Raw genomic sequence first — 20,417 nt, forward strand, 5'->3', positions numbered from 1 at the left:
GTGGGAAAATATTAATTTTTATTATATATCACTTTCATTACATAGTGTACTTGCAAAAACTGTAATGAAAAATCAAAAAATTACATATTTGCAAGTGATGTATGCAATATAAAATATAAGTACAACAGTTTTTTTTTTTTTTATTTTTCAAAATTTTCAAACAACTTTTCTATAATAATTTCACTCCAACCATAGCACAAGTGATTTTGTAAATTTGTACTGCTAAAAAATATAACGAAATGTTAGTAGAACTAAATTTTATATAATTAAACTGTGGAGAAAATCATAATACGTCAAGCAAAGAAAGCAAATTTTAAATAATAGGAAAAGTATTTGGATTGAATAGTACAATTAAAACATGGAAATTCATTACACTCACTGAAGAAATTTTCAAATATGTTTTTGATGAATATTAAAACTAATGAATAATGTGTCCTGAATAACATGAAATTAAAAAAATACAAAAAGCGTTGTAGGTACATAATTGCTGTACTGTCTTATATATTATACATATGAGAAAATATTCCTTTTGACGGAATAACCATTACCGTTTGATAACATTGAGATTACAAATTTATAAATGTCTTAAAATGAAATGCATACAATATTTGTTTTATAATGTTTTTAACATGTGCAAAAATGTACATACATATATGGCACACTAATATAACGAAAATAATTTTAACATAACTAAATGTAATCGTTGAACTTAGGGTGAATAAAGTAATTGGCATAATCATCAGGAACGAAACATTTTTTAATAGCTTAAACACAGTTTAAAAAGCCAGAAATGTTGATTCAAATAAAAAATTTAAATAATAATGTGACGGAAGAAAGCATCACAGCAAAATATTAATTTTATATTTTGTTCAATTTGTACAAGTAATAAAAAATAATAGGAAAATTATGCATATAACACGAGGGATATTGCATGTAAAAAAAAAATGCTAAAATTAAAAGCACATTCTATTTCATTTAATGGCTATCGCTTGTTGGTTGAATCTTTTCCGGACTGATAATACTGAGAGGTGGAGTCTGTTTTCCCATTGTCTCCAAGCTACCGTGGTGAGAATCGACCCGATTCATCTTGGCCTTTAATTCGTCTTTCGGATCAGGTATGTGAATGGGGTGCACCTTAGTGTTTAATTCTAAATTTTTGTGAGTTTCGTCTTTTTTTGGTGAGTTTGAGATCGTTGAGTTGCTTGTTCCTCTTTCGGCGTTCAAAAAGTCACCGTTTTGTACTTTTTTTCCTTGATTTGATGTCGACGATCCGTTCATGTGGTGTGTGCCGTTAGTTTCAGGTTTCGGATACGAGAGCTCTGCAATTGGGTTAGGAACTGGGGATACCAATGGCTGACTGTCTGCGTTTGTGTCGATACCCGCAGCCAATGACATTGATTTTGGTTTGCCACTATCAGACATCCCTTGAAAACTATCATCTGAAAAAAGTATTATAGATGATATAAATAACACCGTATTTGGAGACTTGGATTAACTTATTATATATCATACCCAATTGTGTGCGATCTGAACGAGGTGAACTCGAAGGGGAAGATCCACCATGTGGTAAACTTGAGGCTCTTTCCTCCCGATTTCCAGTGACCATTCCTAGAACCCTACATTAAACACATCGAATTTACAAATCTGTTGTATGAACATAATAAATATGTATCATTTATTTACATTTGTTTCAGTATAAGCACTCACTTATTTTAATAAAGCCAATCTCTTTCTGATAGCATTATCATTTGAATAATTTTTTTTTTGATTAGTTTTGTCAAAATATTATATTGATTGTTTCGAAAAAAATAAACTTACCGTGAGCATTCCAAATCGCCAAAAGATGGTGGTGGGATATTGGCAATTGGTGTGGGAAGTGGTGTCATTAAAGTTTTAGGTGGTTGTTCATTTTCAACTTCCACAGCCCATCCTTCATCTACCAATACTTGTCCTATGTTTACATCTTTACCTAAAACGAATCAAAAGCTTTATAGGCAAATGTTAACGATTAGCTAAAATTATGTATATTAGGCAAAATTTAAACCTTCTTTTGTGTCGTAAAGCTTTACTCCGGGTATAGGAGATCCTTCCCTCGAGTTTCTAGAAAGATTGGAAATTCCTTCGGTTTTCGGACGCTCTTTAAAGATGCAAGTACGAGACCAAAGCCTTTTCCATCTTGCTACCTAATAAAACACACATATACATTCATATAAGACTATTCTAAGATAGGTCAATCCACAGTACTATTTCGAATAACAAACTAGATAACACTATAATGAAACTTTGATGATATATAACTGTTTCTCAACATGTCCAATACCTGAGTGAGTTCTTCGAAACGTTCAATAGCTTGATTGTCCCACCGGTTTTTCTCTGTTTCAGTACCTTCTTCCAAAGGTGCAGGAGCCACACCAGCCAAAAAGCATTCTACAGCTTGATATCTCAGCGTTAACATATCGGTGCGAAGACTCAATAATTCATTCGTTGCAACATATTCATTATCACCATAATCGACGAAATGAACATCGCATACTTGCAGACTACTATCGAATTCGTTCGGTTTAATTTCGACGACCTACATTAAATTATTATATAAATTAATATCATTATATAAAATAGAACATTCCCATAGTACATATACACAATTAACACATACTTTTGCTCTGTACCATTTTCCATCGTGTCTGAATACGGCGGCCACCATTTGACCGACCAAAATGTCTGACAACTATATCCAAGAAAAACACATTTTATAAGCACAGTTAAATATTTATAATAACATCTGTAGAAAATATTTACACTATGAAGATCTCGATTATCAGCATTGCTGTAGAATTCGGTCATGAGATCAACCAATTTATCGAGCTCCTCAACTTGTGGTCCCACGATTTGTAACCAGAACCGAGATGGTGAAGATACAGCAGATACAAACACTTCTAAAAGAGCACCGCTACTTCCTAAATATTTTTTATACATAACGTTAAAAAGTATGCTAATAAAACATAATAGTATTAATAATTAAATATACAATTTTATAATTAAAATTTACCAATCCGGACAAAAATTATAATTGAAAGCATGAAGAAAATTAATATAATAGAACATAAATAAAAATAAAATAGGAAGTATTGACTATCACTAGGTGAAAATTTTAATTACAATATTGTATGAAAATGCAAGACGAATCTATTAATTTTCACATATTTAATAATTGCTAGTGTATGATAATATCAATGTTATTCAGAGTTGCCCAAGTTGATTTGGTTTAATGGAGATAAGGTTAATAAATAGAAAAAAAATGTTAAAGACAAAAAAACCTTCAAAGTATGTGAAAAAATTAATATAAAATGTACATACATACATACATATATGCAGGGCCTTTCAGAGAAAATACGAGGCCCAGAACAAACGATCTTTTTGAGGCCCCCCCGATTTTTAAAATTCAAAACCATGGGGGAAAATACTTTTTAATAAATATATTACAAAACTAGTAAAATAGCTTTTATTTTTTTTAGAAAAGTTATTTGCTGGTGCTTCAACATCAGTAAAATTAGATATTATTTCAGAATAATCTAAAGTACAAGCTATCTGGACATTTACGTTGTATTGTTCAGATTTTTTATACATACATATGTAAGTTTTATGTACGAGTTATGTATTTTTTCTGACGAAGAGTCTAAAATTGAGCCCCCTAAAATTGTGAGGCAAATAGCAGCTGCCCCCCCTCCCCTCTATTGGTGTAGACGGTAAATGAAGCTGGGAGCAAGCTTTTTTTTGCCCTTCTGCCCTCCTCCTATTGTTACATGTGTATATAAATATATACAGGGCTTTTTAATACATGTAACGCGGTGGAACGGCGTTCCGGTACCTTTTTCTCGGTTTGTTTTATGTCTCAAACGAATATTCTATATAATATAATTTGAATACAATCTTTTATAATAAAAAACTTGACAATGATGAGTTCCGACACCTTTTTCTTTCAAAAAAAAGCCCTGCATATTTACAGTATACATAAATGTATAGAAAACATTAACAGTTTAAATGCAGCTTCCGTTTTCATGGTCAAGCTCAAATCAGGCGCCACATTTTGTTTTAAAGAAAGACTGCACGTTTGACAGATGGATTAAGAAGAACAGTCATGCTTTTTAATTGCAAATTTGTCATCGCTCACATTGTACTTTTTGAAGTGAACCTAAGTTACTACAAAATATGACATTTTGTGGCAAATATAAAAAAATATTTTGCCTTCGTAGCGCCCCAAAACTGTTCGCCTGGGGTAACGATACCCCCAAGACCCTTCCCCTTTGTTACACCACTGCCCTCCCTCCTCTGAAATGACCTGCATATATGTAATCACATATTGGGTGCTTCACATATAGATGTATGTATAGCTAAACCGGAGTAACTGCAAGGCAACTCTGAAAAAATTAAACTATATTAACTATTTGCACTCGAATGCTGCCATCGCGGCGGCATTGAAGTTTGCCGTAATATCTGAATTCCGCCACTGCGGCGGCATTCGAGCATATTACGTTAGTATCAGTTATACTTTTATTGGTTACTCTAAATCTGTGAATTTCCATTATATATTGATAACAAAGATAATTTTAGCATGAATGCATAAAGCGGGCTCTTCACTCGCATCGTCTGCGGCCGCGAACACCGAGTGTGTGAGTCGAAATGTGATGCGTTCGAGACGCGGTAACGTGTTCTTGAATTCTTGGAAGCGAGTGGGCGCGATTATGGGCATTTCGTCAGAGGAATGCAAAAAAAAAAGGATTCGCTATATTCGTCCAGCTATAGGACGCCTCCGACGTCCCGGGGCGTCGTTTAAAAAAAAAAAAATGAAAAATATGAAAAAAATAAAAATAAAAATTGGTTCCCCCATACTGGTTGATCGTCCGTCACATACAAATATAAATATTTAGCGACAGTCGGTTTTTATATATAGTATAGTATATATATGGTTTGCCTATGATGCAATGGACTCTTTTCTTGGGAAAGGCGTATGTAGTACGAAAAATACAATTAATTCTGTAAGTATATTTATTTATTTATCTACAAAATACTTTATTTACAAAATATTTCCATTCTCGTTGAGCACGCAAACTAAACTGCGAAGCTTCAGTAAAACGCCGTAAACCGGAAACTCCGTGTGTGAGTCGAAATGTGAGTGGAGGCGTGCCCCATTTTTGGCGGGGAACTTCGAAATTGCAACACTTCCAGTGGCGTAGTTACCATTGTGCATAAATGATACAAAGCATACGGCCCATGCTCGATATGAAACAATTTCACCGTACACCACTGCTATACACTAAGTAGGCGTGTCAATAACAAATCAGGCGTGTAGCCCTCGAGTAGAAACATCGATTGCAGGAACGAGATCTTACTTTAAAGTTTAGACGAAGCCACTTTGGTGTTTGATCGTATATATGAGAATGTTAGTAAATTACGAAATTCATACGAATAAATAAAATCAGAAGCGAACAAACTGGCCGGGAAGTTGGGAGAAATTTTTGCATCAGGGCCCGAAATTCTAGCTACGCCACTGGCACGAACAAAGTAAAAATATGTTAGTAAAAAGATGTCACTACACTCGCAGATTCGGAGTGCGATTTCGCGCCGTGTTCGCACGCGAGTGAAGAGCCCGCATAACAATAAGTATAAAACGTGTTATCACTTAAGTGTAATGTTGCAACATTTTACAGGTCATAAAATATGAAATTTGAGTCCATGCCACTCGCCATCAATACACACAGTGTTACAGGCTTACATTGCACACAGTGTTACAGTGTTACAGGTTATTTGTTTTGTGTTTCGAACGCTCTAATGGCAAGAAATTGTCATTATTTCAAGTAGAAACATAAAATTTAGCATTATGGGTGTTCTTTGGAAAATATTTACAACATTGATTAATTATTATAAAAAAAATCTTAAAAATTAATTTTTATGGCTATTCTATAAACCATTTGTATGTGTTTTTGTCAATAAAATTAAAAGTTATAATAACTTTTACTTAAAAACAAAATTACTCAAAAACGTTTCAAGTTTACGGTTTAAAACCAGAGAGATGTAATAAGTAGTCACCGGACCCAGAGGGTGCCGCGTATTGTTCAAAGGTTGTAAATGCATTGTTAAAGGTTTGCTGAACCTTTTTTACAAAGGATTTACAACAATGGAACAATGGATAGCACTGTGACTATCCTACCTCTAGTAATAAGAATAGAGGGGCCCTTTTTTCAATTTTACGCAGTACGTCTCTATAAATACGCTACACCGCACGGAATACAATCGGATCAATTTACTTATAAAAATGTATCCCATGTTGTTTATTGTGTGTTTTTGAATGTATAGTGCAACTTTTACCGATGCTTGCCCATCTTACGAGTAATATAAACAAACAGAGAAGTTTTTATCGGACATACGTCGAGCACCAAGTGTCAAATACGACTGATGCTAAAATTATTTATATCTGTCCGTGGACAGAATGTCACTTGACAACAAAAGAACACCTGAAGCCACTTCTTATTAATATTACATTTCTCTGTTTAAAACCCTAAAAAATTTTCGAGTCCAAAGGTTAAGAAGGATAGCATGTAAATTTTGAAATGGACAACACATGGAACACACGTAAATTAAAACAAATGATTGAAAGTGCGTTGCCCGAGTCCCCCGCCACCGGAGGTGTGCATCTTACCAGCTGGCGGGGCGTTCTGCGGGCAGGATCCCTTCGTACCTGGATCAGTCCCCACTACGGCTTTTCCAGTGTTGGAGGCCGCATGTTTTCCTCTTGGCTCTCTATTTTTCCCTTCAGTTTCCCTTTTCAACTTGTCTTCCACAACCTTCAAGAATAGAATACATTATGCGGAATTAGTTCATCAATGGTAATACACTTGAAATTGTGTATTAACTATTAAACTTACACATTTTTCGATCAAATCTGATGCGATTTTAATCTGTAGGGGATTTCCTATAATCACAACCTTTTTTTGATTTACAGTATCTGTATCATTATTCAAAGTGGTTATTGTTATTTTGGCTCCACTTGAGCGACATATGTTATTGATGTTTTCACCTCCCCTACCTTGAAAATAACAATTAGTACAATAAATAAAACATTTTTTTATTGCATATTCGATCTATAAGAGATAATTTCCTTTTTTGAACATTTTTAGCACGGTGGCGGCCGCTGACTCATATTTGTATCATTTTGGGTGCACAACGCTTAGTGGCTGCTGGTACATATATGATTTACGACTACGCGAACTGTTTCAATCCGCTGATATATTTTAGTATCACGTTTTCGTCAATCGTTTGTGGCCGACGATACAATTTTGTATCAAGTTTTCGTTTATGACGAAAACGTGATACAAATATATATCAGCCGACTGAAAAATATAATATAAATAAAAATATACCTGAAAATTGGTATTAAATCTAATCCTGTTGTCACAAAAATCTGCCTGTGTATAATTTGTATTAATTATACACAGTAATCTGAAATCCATAGATGTCACTATGATTATTATTTCTGATTAATTGTTATATTCTATATATTCTGATTGTATATGTATGTATTACTGTATTTCTGATTTCTGATTGTTTATGTATTTCATTAACGTACACCCGTCGCATTGGAGCAAATCTGTAATGGCGGGTGTGTATTGATTTGTGACAATAAAATAAAATAAATAAAATAAATATTCGCGCAATCGTGAATCATATATGTATCAGCGGCCACTAAACGCTGTGCACCCAACATGATACAAATACGGGTCAACGGCCGCCATAGTGTTAATATGTGCCATACAATGAAATTATCTTAAGAATGAGTTTTTTTTTACATTGGTTTTCTGATTCTCATATGGAGCAAAAATAATAGAAAAGAAATGTTTGGTGGGTAGGATGAATATTTTTGTACTTTACGTCATCCAAATGTTTTACGCAGCAAATTTATACAAAGGTAAATTTATATCTTATATAAAATAAAGTAAACATTTATATGAATAAACTTTTTTCAGTTTATTGAAGAAAATTAATCCTAAATATATAAAACATAAAGAATATTGGCTAAATATGAAAATAAGATCTAAAATTATAAAAATATTGATTTTATTGAAATTCAAAATTCATCGACTTTTCTTTTTTATTATAATTTCAATTCATTTTAATTCAAACAATTTAATTTTTTTTAATACCGTTAACTTATTTATTGTGTGATAAAAGTACACACATTGAAGGTAATAAACTCTATATTAAGTATTGAACGTGAAAAATTAATATGTTCACATATTTGTATTTTACCAATAATTCTTCCGGTCGCCCAATGAGGTACAGATAAAGTAACAGTTTGAAGGTTCTTTTGCTGCTGTATAATTTCATCCAATAAATTTTCAGCCATCGTAACGGCAATTTGAGATCCTCGAACGATACATATTCGCTCTTCGTTATTCTTACTTGAATCAGACATATTGATTCTAGCACCAGTTTTCGCTTCCAAATCTTTTATCGTTGAACCACCACGACCTGCAGTTAATAATAGACTGTAAAACCAAATAATTATCTAAATAATTAAATAATCATATATTAATGCGAAAAATATCTACACCGTACCTATGATGGCAGCGACTAATCCTTTCGGAATGGGTATATCTTTCGTGCAAAATTTGGAAGATTCGGTTTGATCGGATTTGTTCTCCAATTCATCATCATCCTTTTTTAATAAAATATATAAGAGGAAAGCAGAAACGCTACACAGCGATATACCTAATACTACCGGCAAAACAATATTTGGAATCTGAACCATTTTTACTCTTTAAACACACAATCAACTTATCCTGCAATCAATAAAATAAATACATATTAAATATTAAAACCTATATCAAGTAAGGTAGCATTCAATTTTTTTTTGATAGTCCATCGACATTCATTTATTTAGCATTCACTCATATTAATATTAGATTTTTCCACCCCCCTCCCCGATTATCTTAAAATGCAAATTTTAGCTCTTTTTCAATTTATTTATCTTTTATTGTAATTATCGAAAGGCAAAAACATCTAGTTTCGACATCTTTCTTTGGCACTGAACTGCAGAAAGTAATAATCTGCAGTAATATATCACTCTTTCTGCAAGAGTGAGATATTACTGCAGATTATTTGTATGTAACAAAAATACTTCTTAGTCAGAATGGATGTCAACATCCTATTTATAAGTTGTGTGTATTTGACATTTCACTTTTCTAATGATAAACCATGATCTTACGTCACAAACGTGAAACAAGTTAGAATACAGACAAAGGTAGTGAGTGTTGAAGGGAGGCTCTCCGGCAGGAGCTGGTCCCTGAGGCTGCGCCTCCACTAGCAAGCCAGCCTCAAGATACGGGCCGCCTCACAGTGCGCACTTCACTCAATATAATTTGAACGAGTGAACATTGCGCCAACTCTATAATAAGACATGACATAATTATCGGTATGACGCAAGTGCGCATTCGTCCTTCATGACATGTCACATTTTGTCAAGTTCACATTATTGTTGAATTTTTATTCAGTAACCGTAATAAAAACGTTTTACAAACGAATTGATGACAATACTCACATAAACGAAGCACCTCACGGCAAAATCCAACTGTCAAATGTGACAGTATTGCCATCGTAAAAAATTAGCTGGCGGTAAAAGCACAAGTAAATCCCGGTTCGGTGATTACTAGAGGTAGGACCGGAAGCGCGCCGTCTATTGTTCCATTATTGTAAATGCTTTGTAAAAAAGGTTCGGCAAACCTTTAAAAATGCATTTACAATATTTTAACAATGAACGGCATGCTGGTTATCCGGGCTTTAGTAATTACTTACCGGCGAAACACTGGCCAACCGATGGTTTTTCGACCAGTACCTCGAGACTGCCACAATATGTTCAATTATACCATTAATCAGTAGTGGGCAAATAGAGCTGAATTGTTATTTTAACCAAATTTTAAGCAGTGTTCACTTATTTTATTGGTAGGTAATAATATGTAAATTGCTTGAATACAAATTTCTCTTTTTTGTTTAAATGTTTTCACTAACTTAACCATAAATATATGTAGATTCCTATCAATGAAATGGTTTTATTAGATGGATTAATTATTTAATACATAATCCATCTAATCTAATAAAACTAGGTTTATTTATGATGAGCGGTGCACTTTGGGTTTGTACTCTAGTAATAACTTCCTTCCCGGCTGTCAAAATAAATAGTTGTGCATTGCCAACACAGTCGTCGCACTCGTCCTAACCCCATAATATATACAGGTCTGTTACTAAGAGTTGGCGCGTTCTCGTACTCAAAAAGAAGCGCACGAAAGGGACAGAGCGTCTTTTTTTTATTATTGAATGCAGTGTGACAGGATGCTATACACCTATTCACCGAAACAACACAAGTGAATTTGTTCGCGCCAACTCTCGGTAAAAGACTGTGACTTTTACCTTTAAAATTCACATAGCCAACAAAAAAAAAGACTTCGTTTTTTTACATACCTCTTATACATTGCACATAGTTTTCGTTTATTGATTTGTAAGACAGGGAAGGTATTATGGAGGATGAACGAATGAGACGACTGGCATGTTAATGCACGTGTTTATTATATGACAGCTGAAGACAGAGTGAGTAGCGGCTGTTCGAACCCAGCCGGGTTGGTCCCCACTCGCAGGAAGGCAACCAAACTCGACCATGTCGTATAAGCGAGCCGCCACATCACTCCCCCCCCAGCATCAGCGATACCAAAATTACAAAGAAACAAATTTTACAAAAGAAAAAAATTATTGTTACACAAAGAGAAAAAATTATTACGTGGGGAGAAAAAAAATTGTTGACGTGGGTCATCCGCTGTGTACATAGGTGTACCGCCCTGAATGGTCGGTAGATTCGAGGGCGGTGACGTCGCGAGCAGGACGGTGGGTAGTCCGATGGTCGCGCCGATGCGATGCGATGCTGCGGCGGCGCCGCTCTTCCGAGGCTGATGTCGGTTGGTGGGGCGGCGGGGGCGGCAGGGGCATCGATGTGGTTGATGATACTCCGAGCTGGACTGTGAGTCGTTGTGGCTCGTGGAGGTGTTGTAGCGCTACCGCCCGTCTCGGTGTGGGGACGGACGGGGCCTTGATGATGATGATGGTGCTGAGGTGGTGTATGTCTTGTGGTGCTGGATGACCGTTCTATGTGTAGTGGATCGCGCATGACTCCACATCCAGCTGTCAAGATCGTCGTCTCATTCGCTCCCCCATTTTTTTAAGCACCTGTCATCGACGTTGTGGCTGGACGTCGGTAGGTAGGTAGGTAGCCGTGTCTGCTCGTTTATTGTCACCCGCGGGCCGCGACGCGTGTTGATGGCGATGGGGGCGCGGCGGGTAGCTTCTCCCGCCTGGCTCGGCGAGGCAGGGATGAGCGGCATGTTGAAATTGATCGAGGCTGCGTGGCTCGATGTCGGGGGTCACCAGTATGGAGGATGAACGAATGAGACGACTGGCATGTTAATGCACGTGTTTATTATATGACAGCTGAAGACAGAGTGAGTAGCGGCTGTTCGAACCCAGCCGGGTTGGTCCCCACTCGCAGGAAGGCAACCAAACTCGACCATGTCGTATAAGCGAGCCGCCACAGTATGTTGACCGTATCCCGGTCTAACGAAACACGTGTTGTGTAGTTTGAAAGAGGATCGTTTATTTTTGTTCAATTTGGTACAGTGGTTATTGTATGTACGAAGAGGTTTCTTCGGAGAAGTGATCTGTTTGAACTCCAGAGGCTCACTCTGCCGGTGGAGGTTGCTGCGTTGCTTTATAAACGTTTTGGGTCGAAGTGTGTCGTGTGCACATATTTTGTTCTTGGTACTCGCGCTGCCCTAGTATTGCTGCGAGCGTGGTTTTATGGGTTCATACGCCTGGACGTAGTTCGTGGTTTTTATGGGTTCAGTAAGTTCTTCCTTTGTTTCCCAGACACGTGTATAGAAACACGTGTCGACCTTTTGACGAGGCGAGCGTGTGCCATACGTTAATGACTTTCCTGGATATGTGTCGCAGTGACCTGATGAGATCATTTCAGTTGTACTATATGCCTACAGATTTGTCTCTATCTGGATGAGGATAAAAATATAAAATAGGCAATCGTAGATTAACTCGATTAACATGATCTGCGGGGTCTTTTGGGGGCCCTGAACGAGCGCCTATGCGACTGAAGATTTATAAGTATAAAATGTGGTTAAATAAAACTACTGTTTATAAAAAATAAATTTTACTATTTATAATAAAATGTTACATATTATAAGAGTATACATTTTTAAAAATAATTACAATTATAAAGATATCTTTCACTTTCACGTTTGTCAAAATATTAAAAATTGGTTTAATTTTAAATAGGACAATATAAATTTTCAAATGTAAAATCTAATACAAAAATATTTTTAATTGATATATCACAGTCATAATTTTTTAAAAATATTAACCCTTTATCACTTGATTTATGTACATATCAGTCAATAACATGTATGTATGTATGTACATATGTACATACATTTCTTTAATTTTCAAGTTATATGTATTTTATAAAAAGTATAATCAATAGCACTACTTGTAATGCTTAAGCTTAAATATGTTTATACATACATATCCTATTTGGTAAAGGGATTATTCCGCAAAAAGCGATATCGCACAAATCACTAAAATCTCGATCACGGAATATCTGGCACTCGAGTTCTTGTTAGTACAATATTTCGCATGGGTAGATTTCGATTGATGGAGTTTTTGGGTGCCAGATGTTCCATGATCGAGATTTTAGTGACTTGCGCGAGATCGCTTTTTGCGGAATAATCAACGAACCATTCTATTTATATAATACATCAATAGTCATAAATCACAGCATACTAAAAAACCAAATATTTCATTGATCAAATCACAAATAAAACATGAAATCGATACAAAACTTCTTAAGGGTTAAATCATTGGTAAAATTAAAAACTAGGTTGAATTTTCTAATGATCACAAAACTTCATCTATTGTCATCATATACACAGATAAGGTACAAAAAAAAAAAAACAACTATGTGATCTTCAAATCAATTGATTGGTAAATCAAGCATTAAAAACATAGTCATGTATGTTTTATTTTCCAAAATAATTTTATATGTAGTTATTATTTGGCACAATGATAAAAATATTTTCATCACTCGAGTCAATAATATTAACTATTCGTTAAAGTAAGAAATCTTAAATGGCTGGATGAGTTCCAATCTTACTTAGATAACGCGATCTAATCCGATCCGAATTTGAATGTTGAATGTGATCTCGGGTTACATCCAAAGTATTTGAGAGAGATTCATCTTGTATCAAAGGTGTTGTATCGTTTTGTTGCAACCTGCAAAATACATACATACATAGTTATGTTATTTGTATTAGTTAATTATTAACCCTTTGCCCGCGGCAATAAATATAGCGAACGAGCCCTGTACGTGGCCTTTTTCGCGAATTTGGCAATCGAGTTTTCGACCTTAAATACAGATTTGAATATTTACTCAAGTAACCAGATGTGTTAAATAACACATAAAGTATTATGTTAAACAATAAAATACATAATATATCTCGTAGTTTTGGCTTAATTGTCAAATAATCATTCTTCATACAATTGAGATGTATCGTCGCCATTGTTCAACAGACGTGACGTCACATAAACGAGTTTTCAGTATCGATCCACAAAAAACTAATTTTGACTGGTATATATTCATTTTCAGCAAATTGAATAGATGGCATTCAACTCTCAGTAATATATTTAACCAATTTTGAACCTTAAAACAGTTGAAATAGGCGCATATAAGGCTCAAAATCCCGTGCAAAGTTCAGAAATTCTAAGCAAGACAGCCGCGCTACAGACTTGTCGCGCAAAGCTTCCATAGAAGACGACCGCGGGCAAACGGTTAAAATGTAGACTATTTTTGAGCACTTACAGATATATTGCTCTATCACTCGGTTTCATATTAAGTATTCCTTTCTGAGAATAATCCACTACAACTACACACACAGTAGTAATGAGGGAAACTGAAATAATAGTAAATACATATATATTAATTTGATACATTGGAAAAAATGCGTCATATATAAATCATATCCAAACTTATAATCATATTGTATGTATTATGGAGTGGTGTACAGTGGATCCACTCTATCTCCATCGCACAACGAGATAGAGAGAATTCCATCATTCGCCAATGGTATTAAGTTTAAATACCTATGAGGCAGCCAAGGAAAAAGAGTTCCAACATAAAGTAGCCACCTTTGTCAACAATTATGCCACAAATTAGAGGAACAACAGCCAAACCCAGATTTTGAACCGACTGACATCTAAAAATACAATTAGTAGATGTAATACATGTTTACATTATGTTTGATTATCAAGCATAATATACATAGATATAAATTACATTCCAAATGCTGTTCCCAATTGACTTTCTGGAATGATTAACGATATTGATGGCCACAATGTTATGCATAGTAGTGAATATGATAGCGCCAACGTGACCTATTAAGATTGAAATGGTTTGTAACAATTTATTAAAGATGGATAAACAATTCTCAAATTTATTAAAATGTCTAACCATTCCTATAAAAGGGTTCCAAAACGTAAATGCTAGCATTCCATGGGCAGCAAATGTTGTAAGAATGCTAAAAATCATCCAATTTAGATTTCTTCCTGTTTTATCGATTAAAAGACCCCAGAAGGGACTGGAAATAGTAGCCACAATGTAAACTACAGAATTAACTAGATTTGCACTTTGGGGATCGTAATCATATTTCCTTTCAAAAAATATTCTGTTTGGAAAAATATATGTTAGTAAATCGATTGAAGCTTGATTACAATTTTATTAAAATTATAATATAGTAAACTTACTTTACTAAAGCGATGAATGGAAATATTGTGACGAAATATGATACGCATATCACTGAGAGTAGCCAAAAAGTATCACCAAAATCTTTAATCGCAGACAAATTCATTGGTTCTTCAGCATGCTGAGAGTTTTCTGACAACTTTGTATCGGCTCTTTTATCCATATATGTAAGTATAAGTGCACATATTAAAGAAAGAACACAAGTTAAAGAGGCTAAAAAAATTAAATTATATTAACATTATGAAATGCAACATAACACGACATATAATTTAATATACAAATATTAAATAATCGTATAGTAAAAATTTCAAACCAAAAAAAAGTACGGTTCCAATCTTTTGATATCCCGTGGTAAAAGTAGCAACCCAATTATATAAAGGTTCCATGACAATGAAGTTTACAGTACTTCCAACTCTTGCAAACGACATTTGTAATCCGAATACCATATTCAGTTCTTTGCCTTTGAACCATCGCACTGCATAATTATTTTGTGCAACTGCTAAAGATTCACCTCCAATTCTAAAATGTAAATAATCGATTAAAGAAAATCATAATTTTATATTGCCACTAAAAAAACTTACCCAAATATGAATCGACCGACTACCATAAGCCAGAAGGTGTTTATATATCCTCCAAAGGCAAATAATAAAGCACCTATTAACAATATACCCATATATAAAATAGCTCCAATTCGCAGTCCAAAAACTCTGGAAAAAAACAAAGATGTTACTAAAACCAAGTATGACTCTAAAAAACGTTAAAAAGTATTTTGGTTACCGGTCTATTAAAAAACCACCGACGAAAGATAACACAACATTTGGCCACGAGTAAATCGAGTACAATAAGACAAATTGAGTGGTAGTCATTTTTAAATCGTCTTTGAACTTATCCTGAAGTGCACCCGGATTATCATAGCAAAAATAGGAACCTTGAAAAATAAAATATAAATTATTATAAATTGCAATATAAGATGTACCAAAGAAATAACATACACTAACCGGTTCCTAAAAAACACATAAATATTAGAGCTATATATCTGTAGCAGGTGTGATTGGGATTGCAAACACTTCTTGAACAGCAACCATTTTCAATGTGTTCCTCTGATGAATTGTGTTGCTGTATATTGGTCCTTCTCTCATTTAAAGTATCTCTTGACGAATCCATATTTTTGGCTAATTTAAATTATTTATTTATTTCACTGTGGACGAATAAAAGATCATGCGTAAATTTTAAATAAAAATTGAGTTATGCATGAGTTTAGTTATGGTATATTTATTTTATTACTTCTAATCTATTTAGCAATATCGGCATAACGCAACACTTTTTGTAACAATTTTTTAAGTTATACATCAGGAGAAATATTGAAAAGGTAGAATATGACACGGATGTATGCAAGAAATTTGGAAAAAATATTTTGTATATAATATCCAATATGTTCATTGAAAGATAGCAACGAACCATACCACAATTCAAAAATATCGATAGCAGTGTATGTATACGTACGATAAATAAGTATTGTATTTCCACGCAGAGATAATATTACTAAAATTTTAGGTCACAGTATAATTGTAAACTACACAAGTATTTGGATTGGACGAAATAAATTTAATTAGTACTCATTGTGTACAAATTTTATGATATTTTGAGCTCTTTGAGTGATAATTATACAAACAAAACCAAAGTTAATAAGATATGAGAGATTAATGCTTGATTTCATGTTTAACAGTTGCATGAAATATGGCAGTGGTTAGCAGACTATGACCTATGACTCAGAAGATGACCCAACACCACAATTCGGTTGACATGCAAACGCTTACAATGAATTTTAAAAACCTTTTATAAATGAACAAAGTAAGTTTTTCTAAGATTTTTAGAATAACAAAGATTTATAGTTGACTTTTTAACAACACCTTACAAAATTTGTTTTTGTACAAAATTGAAAAATGTATATATTTTAAGCATATAACTTAAAAAAAACTTACAATATGTTTGATTTAATATGTAAATAAATTTCAACAACCGGTAAAATACATACTATAAGGATTAAATTTTCCAAGCATTCCTCGATGAAATGGTGTCAACAGAAAAAATAAATTTAGGCAAAATATTGAGTAATTCTGAATGCTAAATATAATTAAAAAAAAAATATACTTATAATTGAAGTTGAAAAAAGTCATACGTAATCAAAAGAAGATTTAGAAAGTTAAATTTAAAGACAAAGAAAAGCATGTGGTGAAATAGTACAATTAAATATATACACAAATAATCAATTTTCCCATGAAAATATTAAACGTAAATACATATATTTAAAAATAACTATAAAAAATAAGTAAAAAAATAACTATAAAAAAGAATTGTAAATAGGTTTTTGAGCTCTTTTTCCTATTATGCTGTACATTAACATTATAATAATATAATACTATGATTACTAACCAAATAAAATAAAATTGTAAAATAGAAAATGATCAGTAGATCAGTAGCTATTAAAATAGATATAAGATGTATTGTGAACATAATTTATTAATAATAAAAAGCATTTAAAAATCAAAATAAAAAATATCAACTACTGAAATTCCATATTGTCATTTGTAAGTATATATTATAAGAAAATTGAGCTAAAACGGTTTATAGAACAAAAAAATCTTAGAGAAAAGATAGGGATAACTAATTACAATGAAAATTAGTACAATGCACGAACAATGACATGATTATTAACACTATACAGACCAATGACGTGTAACGTTTTGTCAAAAAGATTTTCAACTGTAGTGAAAATTTATCGTCATGCTTTTAAATCCATTGTTGTAAGTTGATATTTAATGCGTTTTTGCCCGTAATTTGATGATATATATAAAAACCAACCATACAAATGACTAAACGTCATACAACTGACACTAGTGACAACAAATAGCAGGGCTATTATGATTTTATACTACTGCCACCTCTGACTCATCTGTCAAACTTCAATGGCATTTTGTAGTACTTCACCAAGAATAATTCTATTGAAATTAATCAGATCTTTCTATTCATCAATATAGAATATAAATTAAATTTTCTTTTTATGCTGTGTTAAAATTATATTATAAAATGAGTGATCATAGGAACAGGCCTAATTTATATAATATAATATTAGTTGGGTATTTGGAAGTGTGATACTCTTATTCAGCATATATGTAAATATATGTAGAATACGATTTTATTATTAGTTTAAAATTGAAATAACCTATTTGAAATGGTTAGCCATTGAAGACCATAGATATAAAAAGGAGAATTCAATTTATTATCAATAAAGAAAACATTACGTATTAGTGAGAAACATCAACGAAATATATATGTATGTACATAAAAGTAATCTATAAAATTGGGATTTATGGTTAAGTAAAGCACATATACCGTGGTATTTATTCGATTTATATACGATTTTTCTTTTAATTAGAAAATCATAAAAAAAGTTTTTTAAAAACATACCTCTTGTATAAGTTGTATATAAAATTATTATTTTGAATAAAAACACCAATATATTTTTTTTACTACCGCCATCTATGTATAAAATTAATGACTACCAACTGTCACCGAGATTAAAAATTTTCGGACCTGAAATGCTTCTTATACGATATTTTATCTCTATCGTAATGGCGGAGGCTCCATTTACTTATATTGATGACCAAAATGAGCAATATGACAAAGTATGAAAACGATCAGATAAGAGGCAAACTTTTTCCTGAATTGTAATCGTAAGTGAAACGTAAAGGAGATATGTAAAAAATGCACATATTTTACCAAGATATGCATATAAAATCCCAAAAACTATTGAAGGGTTACGCATTTTTGATTTCAACAATTATTAATAAACTATTAATAAATAAATAAATTACCATAAAAAATCTTACAACATTGTTTATGAAAAAAAAATGATTATGAAATTGTGAAGAAAAGTAGAAAGAAAAGGTCTAACACTTAGACCTATTCGTTTATCTAATCGACTCTAAATGGTAAATCTAGTTTGGTCGTTGTAAAATTGGGAATATTTGTATGAAAATAGAATTATATAGTAAAAGTAATTGTAAGTAAGAAAATAGTAATTGTAAAAGGCTCAAGCGTCTGTGAAGTGAAACATAAAAGAGCCTTGTAAAAAATGAAATTGGTCTACGAAACTACATGTGTAAAAAAAGTACATATTAGCTTTCATCTAATAACAAATACTGCACGATAGTGAATGATTATATGTGTATGTAATATGTAACATCTTCTATATAAATATAATACTAAATATTTTTTTCTAAAAGTGAAATTGAAATATTTAAAAAACAATCGTTCTTTTATTTATTCAAATATTTTAATTTATTCATTGTTTTAAGAATCGTGGTTTTTGTCGGGAAAAATATCGTGCACACTTTATGTACATATGTATATACATAAATATATAATAGGTTCGAGTGCGATTTTTTTTTCAATAGCGACATTAAAGAGCAGTTAGTTATATACGTAGATAGGTACGTATTTATAACAACGTAAAAGTTTTCACGGGCAGAGATATAGTTTTTTGAGCGTGAAAATCGCTCAACAACTTTGTCATTAACCAGTCTGTCGCACGAATTTCGCCCTAATTGCACACACACTCTACAAGGAAAACATTTATCATCTCACGTCGTGCACGAACAAAATGATGCACTTCGACTTAGAACGTGCGAAAATACCGCGTGTGCAAACTGTACCGAAGTGTCATTTTTGCGTGGCGATATCGTTCGATTTTGATATTGAGTCGGTAGTTTTTCTTTTCAAACTGCTGAAACGACAGTACGGTACAAAACTTGGAATGTTTTACCTCTCTTGTTATGCTATTTATATGTGTATTAAGGTGACTATTTTACATGTTTTTAGGTTATGTAACAAAACCAGGACATTTTTTTCAAAACAATGTTAGTAAAAATGTTAATAAACGTTAGAAAATCGTTATGAAAATAAAAAAAAATCGATTTCAATATTTATAAATAGGCCCATCCTAAGGATTCTGCCAGGAAAGATACCCAAAAAACCAGTACTGTACCGGTAAAATCAGTATGAATTACCACCTTAATGTATGTATGTATACAGTGCCGGCCTTACACCCAATGGCGCCCTCGGACAATTTTTTCTTAACACTCTTAGAAAAAAATTATAAAAAACTGGATTACCATCCTCCTTTTTCCCGGTCTTGGTACCTTGCTATAGTTTCAAGGAGTGGCAGCAAAAGCATAGAAACTCATATGTTTGGATATAATTCTTGTAAATTGTGCTGTTTTATAAAGTTTAATACAATGACTGGATTAATTTTACCTTGAACTTTATTTGAAAGAAAGGATTTTAAATTGATTAGTTCGAGCACCGCTCGAAGCACCAAAAGCCCTTTAAAATTAAAATTATAGCTCCAAAAGCCTTACATATGTATTCGGCAAAGCCGATCGGCTGAAAAAGCCGATCTTCAAATAAAGCTCAAAATCTTCAAATTAATTCAAAATATGATATTATTGCTAAT

The 20,417-nt window shown here is 33.1% G+C and overlaps 2 protein-coding genes across 7 annotated transcripts; both read right to left on the minus strand.

The window, feature by feature from the left end:
- LOC143912120 (tudor and KH domain-containing protein homolog) lies at window positions 1-9,683 on the minus strand. Of its 6 annotated transcripts, none has more exons than XM_077431320.1 (13): window positions 9,596-9,683; window positions 9,295-9,442; window positions 8,614-8,837; window positions 8,305-8,526; window positions 6,924-7,084; window positions 6,698-6,842; window positions 2,800-2,957; window positions 2,657-2,728; window positions 2,321-2,575; window positions 2,045-2,183; window positions 1,819-1,969; window positions 1,513-1,616; window positions 1-1,439 (listed from the first exon to the last, which is right to left on the minus strand). In XM_077431320.1, exons 3-13 carry the CDS (start codon window positions 8,804-8,806, stop codon window positions 976-978), a joined length of 2,064 nt encoding a protein of 687 aa, XP_077287446.1. In that variant the 5' UTR covers window positions 8,807-8,837; window positions 9,295-9,442; window positions 9,596-9,683; the 3' UTR covers window positions 1-975. The 6 variants fall into 6 exon arrangements, with proteins under 6 accessions (XP_077287446.1, XP_077287448.1, XP_077287449.1 ...); XM_077431322.1 differs by having other exon boundaries at window positions 6,737-6,842; window positions 9,263-9,442; window positions 9,596-9,662; XM_077431323.1 differs by having other exon boundaries at window positions 6,737-6,842; window positions 9,596-9,653.
- A 3,313-nt stretch (window positions 9,684-12,996) lies between these two features.
- On the minus strand, window positions 12,997-17,795 carry LOC143911728 (lysosomal dipeptide transporter MFSD1-like). Its single transcript, XM_077430740.1, has 11 exons — window positions 17,630-17,795; window positions 15,901-16,100; window positions 15,680-15,830; window positions 15,484-15,609; window positions 15,216-15,421; window positions 14,905-15,115; window positions 14,612-14,825; window positions 14,438-14,535; window positions 14,245-14,357; window positions 13,964-14,054; window positions 12,997-13,377 (listed from the first exon to the last, which is right to left on the minus strand). The coding sequence occupies exons 2-11, from the start codon at window positions 16,064-16,066 to the stop codon at window positions 13,230-13,232; spliced, it is 1,524 nt and encodes a 507-aa protein (XP_077286866.1). The 5' UTR covers window positions 16,067-16,100; window positions 17,630-17,795; the 3' UTR covers window positions 12,997-13,229.
- Window positions 17,796-20,417: the final 2,622 nt, after the last annotated feature.

Source organism: Arctopsyche grandis, chromosome 5, assembly GCF_051622035.1.
Source record: "Arctopsyche grandis isolate Sample6627 chromosome 5, ASM5162203v2, whole genome shotgun sequence".
In the NCBI taxonomy this organism is placed as follows: domain Eukaryota; kingdom Metazoa; phylum Arthropoda; class Insecta; order Trichoptera; family Hydropsychidae; genus Arctopsyche; species Arctopsyche grandis.